General features: G+C 41.7%; 1 protein-coding gene across 1 annotated transcript in view; it reads right to left on the bottom strand.

The window, feature by feature from the left end:
- LOC121878922 (sodium-coupled monocarboxylate transporter 1-like) overlaps window positions 1–14,616 on the bottom strand; it is a 53,793-nt gene that overhangs the window by 2,869 nt on the left and 36,308 nt on the right. Inside the window, exons 2-11 of the mRNA XM_042385352.1 lie at window positions 11,936–12,257; window positions 10,869–11,010; window positions 10,469–10,549; window positions 10,061–10,222; window positions 9,636–9,848; window positions 9,013–9,275; window positions 8,542–8,725; window positions 8,242–8,328; window positions 5,899–6,059; window positions 978–1,191 (exon numbers count right to left, since the gene is read on the bottom strand). Coding sequence (XP_042241286.1) covers window positions 978–1,191; window positions 5,899–6,059; window positions 8,242–8,328; window positions 8,542–8,725; window positions 9,013–9,275; window positions 9,636–9,848; window positions 10,061–10,222; window positions 10,469–10,549; window positions 10,869–11,010; window positions 11,936–12,129 — 1,701 coding nt within the window. The 5' untranslated portion in view covers window positions 12,130–12,257. The remainder of the gene's footprint in view (window positions 1–977; window positions 1,192–5,898; window positions 6,060–8,241; window positions 8,329–8,541; window positions 8,726–9,012; window positions 9,276–9,635; window positions 9,849–10,060; window positions 10,223–10,468; window positions 10,550–10,868; window positions 11,011–11,935; window positions 12,258–14,616) is intronic.

Here is a 14,616-nt window from a genome sequence, read left to right as displayed (position 1 = left end):
TCTCACCGTAGAAGATAAAACACGGAAAAACGAGAGTACTGCATACAGCATGTTTCTCGTGCTGAACACTTCAGTCTTTATGAAGACATTTGCCAGGATGTCACTTTTAGGCCAAATTTTGACAATATTGTACAGTATTTTGCAAAAATATGTTTGACTGCATTTGGGAGTTCTGATGCTGTACATCTATGTTTAAAGGGTAGTGGATCACACAGTACAGTACATGTTGTATAGTATTTAAATATACAGTGAACAAGTATCTATTTTTAAGGATATTTCCTGTTTGGCCCAGTGGCGTGAAAACACGCAAGGCAAGTATGGTAACAGTAAGACAAACTGTAACTGTGGTATGGCAAGCAATGTATCCTGCCATGTCAAAGTTGGACAGAATAATTTTATAGCTTGTTTTGTAATGAACGAATAATTTTTTTTAATCGGCACTATCTTTTACATAGAATAGATAATAATTACCTAAAATTTGGATTAAAGCCATCTGCCTCATGAGTAGTGCTTGTTCAAGTGGTTATGGGAGTGTATGAGGGTTCAAAAACAGCAGGGAGTACATGGCGAAGAAAATGAGAAATCTGGGGTGAAAATCGGTGTTCATCAAGGGTCTGGCCTGTGCCCCCTTTGTTTATCATGATACTTGAACTATCAGGGAATTCAGGACTTAGTATATGCTGACGATTTGGTATTGATGATGCTGCAAATAATATTGTAAAGGCAGCGGAGAAATTTAAGAAATGGAAGGACAAAATATAGTCAAAAGGACTTGAAAGTGAATGTGGCACAAACAAGAGGATTTATTGGTGGCGTGGATTATGAACCCGTGGTGGAAAGTGGCAAATGGCCATGTACTGTCTAATGTGCAGTGAATGCTAAAGGTAGGTAAGAACATAAGAATGGAAGAAAGGTGTGCAGTGTGGGAAGCATGTAAACACCGTTTTCGAGAACACTCAATACAGTACTGTACTCACATAGTCTTCCCCAAGACCGTCCAGTCCTGGTATCCAGTTCTTGAGCCACAAGACAGCAGGAGAGAGGCAACGAGGGTCGAGGGCCCTTACGTCTTGCTTGCCAGTCACCAGCGTCACCAGCATACCCACCACGATCACGGTGAAGCAGCCCGTGGCAGAATACCACATGTATGACAGGCGGTATATGGCCAGAGGCTCACCAGGATCACTCTCACTGTGGACAGAAGATACCAATAACTTTGATAATACACACAAATGCTAGTCAATGAAAGGGGGTCTGGTACTGAACAAGCCTAAACTCCATTGAAGCAGTATTGGCGGCATTTCTAAAATTCTGACAAAATTTGTCATGGCAAGATGAATGCCTTTTGTAATGTTGGGATGATGGCTTCGTCAATAGTAATGTTAAACTGTCCAGTTTCATGATTATTACTAAATATTATGTACAGTACAACATTCTGTCCTTACAGTAGTTAAGTAAACCACATTGCGTGTACCCCACTCAGCTTGACTACAGTAAAAACTATAAATGAATTACAAACATAGTAACAAAGAGCAGACCAACCACCTGAACAGCTAGTAAACTGAATGTTGGGTATAGTTTGGTTTTATAAATGGCATCTTAAATTAAACAGGAATTTGTTCCCATTTATCTCTCATAGTTTTTAATTGTTGATGTAATAGTGTAATTGCTACCCTTGTTATACGCTTAAACGCCTTAGTTGTTGAAATGCAGCAATAAGATTATTACTTTTACTTACCTTTATCCTCTCCACCATTGATCGGCTCGTTAGCCGCTTGGACGATCGACCACGTCTCTGTTACGCACTGTTGGCAAGTGCTGGGCATGCACCGGCTCCTGAATGTTCCTAAACCTGCTCCAGTGTTGGTAAAATCTTGTCTTGAAAGAGCTCACACTCGGTCCCGTCACAACACTTTCTGGTAGATTGTTCCAAGAGTTCACAAATCTCACTCCGAAAAAGCCCTCACAATTTTCTGGACTTGCGGCTTCTTCAATCTTGAGCTGTGACCCCTTGTGGGGGCGAGCGTCCGCCAGCTCCAAGTAAGGACACTCAACTGAGTAGGGCCCCTGGAGATGCTTATACACCTCAATTAGGTCCCCCCTTGCCCCTCTGTAGTATAAGCTAGGCAAGTTCTGACGCTCCAATCTCTCAGGGTAGCTGAGGTGCCGAAGTGCAGGCACCTGCCTGCTGGCCCTCCTTTGAACATTTTCAACCAACTGACAGTCCCAAGCGTATCTCGGGGACCAGACGGGGTGACAGAACTACAGATAGGGAAGCACTTCACTCTTGAAGATCGTTACAAGGGAGGGTCTAGATATCTGAACGACCTTCTTGTAAGACCCAATAATTTATTTGCCTGATTTACCTTCTTCTCACAATGGCCCGAGAACTTCAGCTCATTGTCAACATACACATCTAGGTCCTTCTCACATGCAGTTTCTTCATCCCGTTGGGACATATGATACGCCTCCTTACCGTTGGTACGCCCCAGGTGCATCCTCTTACACTTCGTGACATTGAATCTCAGCAGCCATTTCTTCGACCATTCTTGGAGCCCACAGAGGTCCTTCTGCAGCTCTTCACAGTCCGCTTGGTTCTTGATTTCTCGAAATAACTTGGCGTAATAGGCAAACATTTGTATGGAGGAGGGTACGACGTCAGGCATGTCATTTATGAAACAAACAACAGCGGGCCCAGTACACTGCCCTGTGGTACCCCGCTTGCAACAGGTACGGATGATGATTTCGTGCCATTAATCACCACGCACACTGCTTGCGGTCATGTAGAAAGTCTTCTGTCTACACTAGGACATTTCCCCGAATTCCGTACCCTTCCAGTTTGATTTTCAGCCTTTCGTAGGAGTACACTGTCGAAAGTCTTTGCAAAATTTAGGTGAATATTGTCGATATTACCACCTCGTTCCAGAATACGGGTCCAAATATCCAATACCTTGAGCAAATGTGTTAAGTAGGAGCGCCCCGGCATAAAACCGTGTTGGCAATCCTATACAAAGTTTACAGGGTTGTTTCATAGTAGATGTTCCATCGCGGCATCTCTGATAATTCTCTCAAGTACTTTACATATTATGCTGGTCAGGCTCACCGGTCTATAGTTGTTCGTGGAGTGACGATCTTTCTTCTTGAAGATAGGACTCACATAAGCCACTTTCCATTCACTGGGGACCTTTTGTTCATCCAGGCCTTTACAAAACAAGATCTTCAGGGGCTCGGCAAGATCGTTGCACAACTCTCTTAGCACTCTAGGATGCACCATGTCAGGTCCGGGACTCTTATGAACCTTTAGCTTTGACAGTTTATTTCTAATACCCTCTTCTGTGAACACAATGTGGGTCAGTGCTGTGTTGAACCGTCTGTCCTCAAACACAGGAAGGTTAATCGCATCCTCTCTTGTGAACACCGAGGAAAAGAAACTGTTCAATGCTTCAGCTTTATCCTGGTCAGAATCTGCCTAACTACCATCTTCAAGCCACAGGTATGATACTCCTAATCACATTTATAATTTCGACTTTGCATAGCGGTAAAACGCCTTTGGGTTTGACTTGACCTCGCTTGCAACCAGCCTTTGGAACTCCTTTTCAGCCCTCCTACACTCTATCTTTGCTTGGTTTCTGGCTCTTGCATACATCCTCCTGTCTTGCTCATCGTTTGACCCAACCCACGTCTTGAATTTCTGGGTTTTCTTCTTAACTTTGTCGACCACCGCATGGTTCATGTGTAGGGATCCCCTCGTATTCCTAGAGACACTGGGTTTGGTCTTGGGTATATATTTATCGATCAAATGAGTCACTTTACTAGTTATAATATTCAGCGTAGTGTCTGCATTCTTGTGCCTTAATGAGTCAGGCCTGTTGATACCCCTCTTCTCTTCCCTCATCCCGCTGTAATTTACTTTGCAATGTTTGCACCTTGGCCTGGCCTTATCTTGAACTAGATAACAGTTAAATCTGAATGACAACACTATATGGTGACTGGTACCAACAATGGCAAGGTGTTCCATTTTGGCCACCATACCCCATCGTTTGTTATGATGAGCTCTAGTGGCTTGGGTGTTTGCTCCCCCTCTGTAATGTGTCGGGTCTCTAACATGTTGGAACAGAAAATTATCTCTCAGAGTTTCTACAAAACGAGTAGCAGGGTAATTCAAGTCATTTGGGGTGAATTCGTTTCTCCAGTCGATGTCGCCATAGTTAAAGTCCCCCCATGATAAGGAGGTGGCTTGGGTTGAGCATCGCTGCGTTGTCTATTAAGGTTCTTAGGGTAAGTTCCTTTGATTTAGTGGGCCACAGTTTGGGGATCTGTAGATACACCCGACGATAAGTCCCATCCCTTTAATTTAATTTACACCACTTGGACTCTTCAAAAACATCCTCTCCTTGTACCCTCGCCTGGCTGGCTCTAAGGTCTTGCCTAGCATAGATAACCACACCCCTCTTGCAAGTTTCTTGAGAAAGGTTCATAAATGAGTCGTATCCAACAATACTGAACTCACATTCCTCTGGGCCGATTCTCCTGTTCTTGTACAACAGTTCTACAAATCCTACAATATCTGGTTGGTGTACCTTCAGTAGTGTTTCAAACTTCTTTCTCTTATCAAGGAACGTGTCAGTATCAGTGTACATGACATTCAAGCCAGAATTTGCTCATGGTAACGTCTCTGCTCTTAGTAGTAACCCCCCCCCCCATTCTCAGACGCTGCAGCATTTGCTAAGTACACTGTAATTTGCAGGGTGTGGTTAGAAATGTCATTGTTTACACGGCTCTCGCCTCCTCCTGTCTGGTAGGCGGAGCTGGTGCCACCTCCCGGGTGGGGGGGAGTAGAGCGGGTGGAGGGTGCGCTGCTGCCCCCTGGCCCTATGTCGGCACACTTGCCTCCACTACCCTCCCCCTGAATATATCCCATGTACACCCGTCCCCGTTCCTCCTGGACTCCTCCCTCTTCTGCTTCAAATCCTGCAGAAGCTTGTTGTGCTGTTCCCTCTGCATTACCGTGCGATCTCGGTGAATGAATACACTCCGAGATGCCTCGCTCTTTGCTAAGTTTTTTGCCTACCGAATAACCTCCCATTTCTCCTCCTCGCTCACTAGTGTAATCCTGAGGGGGCGAGGCTCATCCCCCTGCTTTTGTCCCAACCTCCTCACATCCTGTGGGGTTGATGGCATCTTCAGAACCTCTTTACAAATATTCTTAAACTGCATCTTATCGTGTGTTACCTTACTCTCAGTTCCCTCCGCCTGGCTCTCGGGGACTCCAAAAACTATGACACTGTTCCTGCGCTGGAAACATCCCTGCTTTTCCTCCTCTCCCCTAACAGTAGGTCCGTTAATTTTCATTTCTTCGACACACGTCTTCAGATTCCCTAGCTGCTGTAGAACCTGTTCTGATCCTGCATTACTCTCCGTCACCTCCCGTGGCCCTGCTAATGCCTCAGCATAACTCCTTTTAGCAACCACCTCCCATATAAAATTGTAAAGAAAATGGATAGAAGAAAGTTGATAACGAAGGCTTGCAAAGAACTTCAGAACGAAACAAAGGAATGTATAGTACAGTACGTACACGACCGAAGATGAACTAAAGATAATGAGAGGACATAAATAGATTGGAACTATAATATGTAATTATAAAGATTCTATTTGAGGCAAAAATAAAGACAAATAGACAAATTACAACTCTTAAGAACGTACGGTACACTTAGATCATACACTAAACATCAACGATTAAGGGCTGTCAGAGTTGCAGTATATCGGTCTAGTTGTACGCTAATGGGAGCAAGAAAATATCTTTTTATACTCTATTTTTCTATAAACTGTATCTATCATCCGTGGTCTCAGAGTGTGGACATATACTTACAGCAGAGAATACAGTACAAGCCTACTTACAGTATATGAGTGTAGTCTGGTTCAGGGATAGTGATGTTGCACCCGTCTATACTTGTGGGCATGGCAGTTAATCTTATTTGACCCGAAGCTTTGGCCACCTGATGACCGACTCCAATCCAGAACATGAAGACCAAGCTGACCACCTCACCAACAAAGGCTCCCTGTTGGGTGAATGGCATAAAGGTTATAATATCAAAATGTCTGTGGGTGATTGCTTCACGATGTTTATACAATTGTTAATGTGACCTTAATTATATGATTGTTTACTTCATTAACTGGGTACACTCGCTACAAAAAGTATCTGCATTTTGTTTTACTAGACAATATGACACGGCAGATGAAAGATTTTGATAACACTACCAAGACAACAGGAGTCGCAGTGTTCATTTTGACATCCATTGGAAACCCACCTTGCAAATACTTTCTGTAGCGAGTGTACATAAAACATTCATAATCTTGCAGCTCATCACAAAAGGAAGCCTTCTTTCAGAACCTTATTTTCAGTTCTTTTTAGTGTGGAATCAGATGCAGACGCTGTCCATCTTTTTCCTTTTGGTAATGCTGTGTGATGGGTAGGTTCTATACCAGCGAGGAATGAATAAAATCTACCTCAACTCCACCTTCATTCCTCAAAGAACCATCTGTGGCTTAGGCCGTGCTCAAATAATGAGCTTTGTGGGGGCGAAAACTTAAAAAAAGAGGATAAAATAAAGTCAGAAGGGATTTAGGGAAGATAAAAAGAGAGACCGACAGAATATAAAATGAAAACTAAGATTTTCATTATTGTTAGAGAACAGACTTGAAGAGCAAGAAACAGAACAAATGGATAGGACCAAAGAGGAACCAGGCTGAAAGTGAGTGAATCCCATATAAAATTATAAAGAAAATGGATAGAAGAAAGTTGATAACGAAGGCTTGCAAAGAACTTCAGAACGAAACAAAGGAATGTATAGTACAGTACGTACACGACCGAAGATGAACTAAAGATAATGAGAGGAGACATGTGCAGGAATACATCAAGAGAGGTTAAGAAAATAAGAGAACATAAATAGATTGGAACTATAATATGCAATTATAAAGATTCTGTTTGAGGCAGAAGTAAAGACTAATAGACAAATTAAGTAAATAAATATACAAAGATTGTGAGAGAATGGTGGTAAGAAAGCAGAAATAAAGATCAAACAACCAAATTAGAAAACAGAAACCGAGGCAACCGTGAACACTGGAAAAATTATTAAGCTTGTAAGGCGGCTTATCTTCCTGGACAAGATTGGGACCAATACAGTATTTGTCTAAAATGTGTATTCTGTTCAATCCAAAGGAGATCTCAGAGATTTAAAAAAAAAAAATATTTGTGTTATCACCTGTACAGTCTTAAGAGTACTGTACTGTAGGGATGTTTTTATAATACAGGGAAGATGGCCTTGAGATAAATAAAGGAGGTATAATCGATTTAAAAAAAATAAAAGTAAGAGTTGTAAGAGTTTAATGAAATTTGTTGTCCATTTTGTAGGTTTTGAAAAAGCCTTTGGAGGGGTAAAAAAATAACAGGCAATAACGAAGATGATATAGTCAATACTAGAATTAATTTTTTTAACTTGGAACAGGAAGCTGCAATACTCTGTATTAGAAAATCACTGTAATGAAACTACAGTACTACCCGTAGTTAGTTAATGGTTAAAGAGAGTTAGATAGCCACGTGCTTTCTCCAACATTGTACATTATAAATGTAATTTATTCCAAATTAATTATTTAATGAGAAGTTGAAAGTGGTTATGACGTACTGTATTTATAGTTTGTCAATATTGTAAATGCAGATGATACTGCTCTTATTACAGGTACTAAAGCGGCCTTGCTAAAACTGGTTAACTTATGGCAGGCATCAGGTAAAAAAAATATCAGTAACTGACAGAATACTAAAGAAGGAGTACTAAGACTGACAAGAACATGAGATATACAGAAAATTCTTGTCTATAAAATTAAGGATGAATGGATAATGGTATAAATTTTATTATTAATGGGCACAAACGAAGGTAAGAGGGCCTGGGGAAAGCAGAGACTGAGATGGATAAATTAAATTGAAAATGGGGGTTCCAAGCGTGACGCAAAATCTAGAATAATCGGCAAAAACAGCCCAAAAATGTTTTGCGTAGAGGACAATGGTCAAAAGCCGCCATACATCATGATGGCACCTCGACTGACAGACAGAGCGAGGAATACAGTCAGTGAGAGTCTGTGAGGATATTCTGCCTCACCAACATTCATCTGATTATAAAAGAGAACATATAGAGATGTGGATGCGTCTATGATATAAGACGATCATTGGAAAAAAAAAAAACTTACGGTGGAGTTGGCCCAGGGGAAGAACATGCCGAGGGTGAAGACTCCTAGCAGAGGCCCTCCGACCATACCAAAGATGCTGAGCGCCGCCTGAGATGGAACACAAAATTACTGTGTGGTGCAAATGGCAGTATCCAGTGGTGCTAGTGATGATACAGTGGTGATACAATGTTCAATGTTCCTTTGGCACACATGTCCACAATATAAACTCTAATATATTTCCTTATTAAGTCATCAGCTCTTAACAAGGAGGATTATATCTATAAATGCATTTGCAACAATAAAAGTGGAACAGGTACTTACAGACAAAATATTGCCGAGCTGTTCTGCTACAAAGACGAGTCCGAAAGTAACAAGACCAAAGAAAAGTGATAGGCCCCTTGAAGTCCAGGTGGCAGCGTTTTCAGAGATCTTGGGATAACAGCCGGCCTTGATAAAGTCCTCCAACACGATGGCCGCTAAGGAGTTCATTCCGGAAGACACAGTGCTGATGGTATTACAAGAGTAAATATTCAAATGGTCTGGTAAGATCCGAGACATTTATAGTTGTATATATAAACGATACAGCTTCTAGACTTTCTCCGTTAAATCAGGAACAGAATCTCTCAGGCATGTGTTTCAAACTTTACATATGTTTGGTGTAATTAATTTACTGATTTTTGGGTCATATTATTTCTTATACATAAAGGACAACAACAGCAAAAAAAAAGTTTGAAAAATTAAAATTCCAATAACTGGTCTTGCTATAATTTTATTCAGGCAAAGCAGCATTACCTTAAAGCCCCGGAAAATACTCCAGCGACAAAGAGTCCTGGGAGACCTCTCCATTGGCCAAGGGTATCCATAACGAAGAGCGGGAACAGCTGGTCTCCCTTGTCAACCACACCTGAGCGGATGGGGTCACACTCGTGGTAATTGGCGTACAAAACCATCCCTCCAAACGAACAGGTGATCATCAGTATAAACAGTCCTATCAGGTTGATCCACAGCGCATTGATGGCCATTTGTTTGGTTTGAAGGCTGAGGTATCGCTGGACCTAAATAGATGTAGCTCAAAGTTACATGTCAGTGACATTATCGTTACATCATAATGCGTATATAAGTTTTAAATAATTACCAATGCAACTAGTACATGACATGGGAAAGGGACTGTGGTTTTTGACGCGTTTATGAAAAAATTCGTGTTGAAATAACCCTTCAATGTGGCTTCTTGTCTCTATTAAACACTACACAATTTTAGGCCATTTAAATCTTGGAATCAAAAGTACCTTTTCAACAGATGTTCTCCGGCACAGAACTTAATGAAGTGACAAACCATACAGATACAAACTCTGGAAAAATGCTACAGGAATTCAATGCCACTAATAACACTGACACAAATTGACACAACACTGTACCTGTGCCTGGTTAACACCGTAGATGGTGATCCAGGTGAAATAACCTCCGATGACAAGGGTCCAGAAGGTGTGGCGGGTGGTCGGGTCAGGGTCGAAGTCAATCAGCTGAGCTCGGCCGCTGTCTGCATTTATTTGCCACACAACATCGAAGCCGCCAGCATCGATGGCGCCCTTGATGATAACGAACATCATACTAGCATACATGATGAGCGTCTGGAGGTGAGGTCACCGTCATTAGTCACAGTTTTTATCTATCTTCATATACGTTTATTTTTTTAGCTTCTTCATGTTTATCTTAATTCATCAATCAAAGTTTCTACTCCTTTATTTGTTGAAGTAGCATTCCATTTGCATTATTCTGACAATTTTCATCCGACGTAAACACATTTATTATACCGTTTATCATCTGTACACCCGGAACTCACCTGGAGAGCATCGGTCCAGAGCACCGCCTTCATGCCGCCAAGTGTGGTGTAGAACATGCAGACGAAGCAGATGAGGGAGATGGAGACATAACCATTAATGCCGGTGACTTGTTGTAGGGCAAGAGCCGGGGCGTAAACCACGATAGCCATGTACAGACACATCTGCGCACACACCAGAGGCATTAATGTCACACACAGCAAAAACTGTAGCTACATGTTACACTGTCTTAAATACTTCTATTTCTAAATAAAATGACTGATTCTGGATGTAAGACTTCACAGTTTGTGAAGGGACTTCCTATGCCCCTGGCACCGTTATACCCCCTCTCCCTGGCTGTTTTTACACCCTTACGTTACCACCAAGCTGTACACTCATCTACCTAACCCACCCCCACCTCTACTACTCACCTGGATAATAAAAACGGCAGAGCCGAGCCAACGCACAGACCTGTGGAACCTTCTCTCCAGGTACTCATAGGCGGAGGTGACCTGCAGGAGAAACTCGGTATCAAGTAGTGGACACATCCCCTGGGTCGACTTATCTTTTAAGGGTCAAGTTTTCTCAAGACATTAAGCCACAACTTTCACTATTGACATCATTCAAGACCATTATTATTTAGTTATAGTTACTAACTCTCAGTATGAACTCACTTCTGCCGCAATATCCTCTGCAGCATGGAATACAGAAAGGTCACACTGAGAAGCACTTCCCTACAGCAACATTTTCCTCACCAACTACCAAGGCAAATATTAAATATATGCAACAGCAGTCAGGAAATCAGAACTACATTAGGCTAGAAGTGTGTACCTGGAGCTTATGGAAGACCGGGAAGTAGAGGTAGGCAGCGGAGGGCATCACTAGGATATAAGAGAACCCGATGAGCCAGTAGAGGAACCCGAACTGGTACACTTCCGACGGAGTCCCCAACAGCGTGATGGCCGACATGAAGCTGTCATGACAAGGGAAAGAACATCTGTGGTTATATCTGTAGGTTATGCATCTAAGCTACTGTGCCGAGTAGCAACCTTGTAAATAAGCTACTGTGCCGAGTAGCATTTATATATATAATTACGTGGCAACACTGCACGTGTTATGTGGCAACATTGCCCCGAGGCTGCCATATGGCAAGGCAGTCTCAGTCTGACTGTGTGAGCCGTGCATGGCACACTCTAGTCACCACTTGTATTTCTCTCATCCATAATAAACGGACTTCAGTGTTACACGGTGTTTCCCTACTCATCACTGCATTCTTCAGGGAACACTTGTAACCATCAATATCCGTGACTCAGGACCTAGGATTCTTCTGGGTGAAAATTGTACACCTGTGACCAGATCGTCATCCAGTGAATATTATTAATCAGTTATAAATGGAGTGAGATGACAGTTACCACATCCTGATCTACTCTCTAAAGTCAACATTTATGAAAACCTGACCACATACCCAAGGGTTCTGTCCCCAGTGAGATGTTACTTTGTTGCATTAGTTCGTGAATGTATCTTAAACAATTTGATGATCTAATCTCTGGTATTGTATTGTCATTCCATGAACTCAATACTGGAAGTTTATATAATACAAACAATGAAATATTCTTATTACACTCTTGGGGAAGAGTGAAAAATGATACAGATAATAATGAAAAGAAATTGAGGATAGGAGGACTTGGGAAAGGAAGAAATTAAAAGAAGGGGAGGGGGGGGGTGTAAACAGTCCGAAAACGTTTGAGGTGGAGGAACATGAATGCAAAGGTAGGAAAAAATGTTTAGGGCAGAGGGAGAGAGGGAGGAGGGATGATGGGGAGGGGGAGGCGGAGGGAGCGGGAATTGGGTACCAGGGAAAGGAAGTACAGGGATCAACACATGATGAGGGTGTTTACCTGGCGATTAGAGACATGGCCACTGGGAAGGTCGTCATGGACTTGCCAGCCATCAGGAATTCATTAGTGTCTTGTTTTTTACCGAAGAAGCCGTAGAAAATGCCTATGATGGCCGACACAGCCAACATGCAGCCGAACACCACATAGTCGTGCCAGGTGAAGCGATCCCCAAACTGACTGGCTGAGTACGTCATGGTGCCAGCAACGACGTGACTGCCTCAAGAAGATGAAGGTCTCCAAGTGCAGAGACGAGGTAGATGATCACTGGTTCAGGTAGTAAATCAACCCGCGGCTCAGGAATGACGAATTAACTCAACAACACCTGGAGAGGGAGAGAGAACATGCAGTTAGTCACACTTTAGGGGAATGTACGTGTAACCTCAATAATTATCATATAAATGTACCCGTTTTTTTTTTAGTAAACCTGACAAGTAGTTTCCACTGTTTCTTAGCGTTTTGTTCACAACACCGATAGCCATCAACTTGCTACGCTAACGACTGGAATTACAACGAAGTCTGATAACAACATGAATACGTACCAGCAGGGAATAATGATTGTTCTGGTAAAAATATTTCTAAACAGTAACCAGACACGTACTACCTCCACTCTTCGCGTTGTTATATGCATTCTAATCACATGCCAAAGTTACAACGCATCCCCCTACCATCACAATCTCTTCCTCCAATGATAGTGTAAAAAGGTGATGCATTGTGATAGGAAGGAGATGGGGAGGAGGAACTGTGACAGGGTGAGGTAGAGAAAGTTATTACGGGATGTAAGTGAAAGTTTGAAGTAGTGGTGATATAGGCGCCGACGTCCACACTATACCGGTCGTTTTAAGCCTCACAAGGTCTAAAAAACGTCCGAGCCAAGTCGCATACCAAAATAAGAAGATAGCACTTGAGTTAAAATCAAATACATTGATCTATTTTCTCAAATTTTGAATATTTACATTTCGTAACAAATTGAGACTGTTGGTTAGATTTTTTTTACCTTCATACATGAGTTCGCCAGTCAATTTTATTCAGCATAAACAGACCCCCGTACCTAACTATGCAATAATCATTGGTGTAGTTAAGATTTTAGTGAACAAAATGGATACTTCGGATAACAACTCACCGAGGACCACAAATCCAATGACAGTGTCCCGTCGACAAACAAACAAGTCGACTGACCCGCGATGAATTTAATTTCACCTCAAATGGACACCCAGTGCATAACAGACCAAGAGACCCGTCAACCTACAGCGGGTGTGTTCGACTTCCCAGGTACACCACACTTGCACCTAGTACTTCACCTTCAACATTTACTTCTTTCAGAGCCTCGTCAAACTTTTCCTAGTTCCCCAGGACTTGTATTTTCTTGGGGCTTACCCCCTCATCGTGTCTGTTTCATATCTTCGGCAATCTGGTTTCGTTGTTTTACTTTTCACACACCCAACCCTCTTGTCTCCTCAGCTTCTTGGTTGAATGGATGTTAAGTGCATAAACAAAAGTATTTACAGAAGAGGGTAGACCTAATAAAACCTGGCAAGCTGCAGAATATCGCTGATCAGTGAACTAACCAAGCAAGAGTCCGCGAAGATTTTGTGTACCTGGGACCAGATGATTGAATAATAACACGATTGAAGGGGGTAACCAGCCAGTAGCTGCCAAGTTTGGACGGCCAAATCAAATTGCATAATTAGTAATTCGCAATCATTAATAAGAACACCATGTCTAAGTTCATATTTACCTTCACACTTGAAACTTTTTGAAAAATAATAAAATTTGTGATGTATTTACTTTATGTAGTTTTTCACTCTTAAATTTAGTTAATTATTTGATATTCATTAACTTGTTCCCCACACCGGTTCTGAGCAAAGCATTTAGAGTTTTGATACACTCGGGGACCCTCTTACAGTAGGTAAATATGTTCCAGGCAGGGTGCGAACACATCTCCAAAGTTCATCGTTATTATCTTGAGTTGTTTTTAAGTATCTGAATTAATCATTCAATACATACCTTAAACTAAGCCACTGCAGTATTTCATATAACACAAAGTCTCCAAATTGGCATACTGAACAGTAACCCTAAACTAAATCCAATCTTACCCAAGAACTTCAATCAGGGCAATACACGGAAAACAGCGTGATAATTTTTCACTGTGTTGAATAAATCGAAGTTATTTATAGCTAAACAACTCGTTTCTTCTAACACAGAATAGCGCCCCCCCCCCCCCCATTTTTATAATGACAAACGTAAACAAGAAGATTGACGAATAATTACTCAAACCTGTTTCGTGTTATTTGTTCTTGTGATCGGTTACCATCTAGCCCAAGCTTCTTGATCTAGCCTGTCTCCCATGTTAAGTCCATCTCGGGAGTTATCATACTATTGTCTTTACTCCCCGCTGTAAACCTAAATTATGGTGATTTCTAAATATTTTGTCTCACCCCATCACCAAATATTCCAAAACACTTGTACACTGCAATCAAGAATAGTATTTTTATGGATCAAGATTTCACCTGGAATGTTATGAAAGTTGTGGGTAACTTTAGGAACTGAGGCATGTCTTCGACACGTAAAAATAACACTGTATACTGTAAGTGTATAATCTGCATAATTGAACTTAAATGTCATAAATACAGTGTCTGTACAAATCTTACACATTAAGTGTTTGTTTTATAATCGGCTTGTAC

This window comes from Homarus americanus, unplaced genomic scaffold (assembly GCF_018991925.1).
Source record: "Homarus americanus isolate GMGI-L3 unplaced genomic scaffold, GMGI_Hamer_2.0 scaffold4060, whole genome shotgun sequence".
In the NCBI taxonomy this organism is placed as follows: domain Eukaryota; kingdom Metazoa; phylum Arthropoda; class Malacostraca; order Decapoda; family Nephropidae; genus Homarus; species Homarus americanus.
This window is presented reverse-complemented; position numbering and strand designations above follow the sequence as displayed.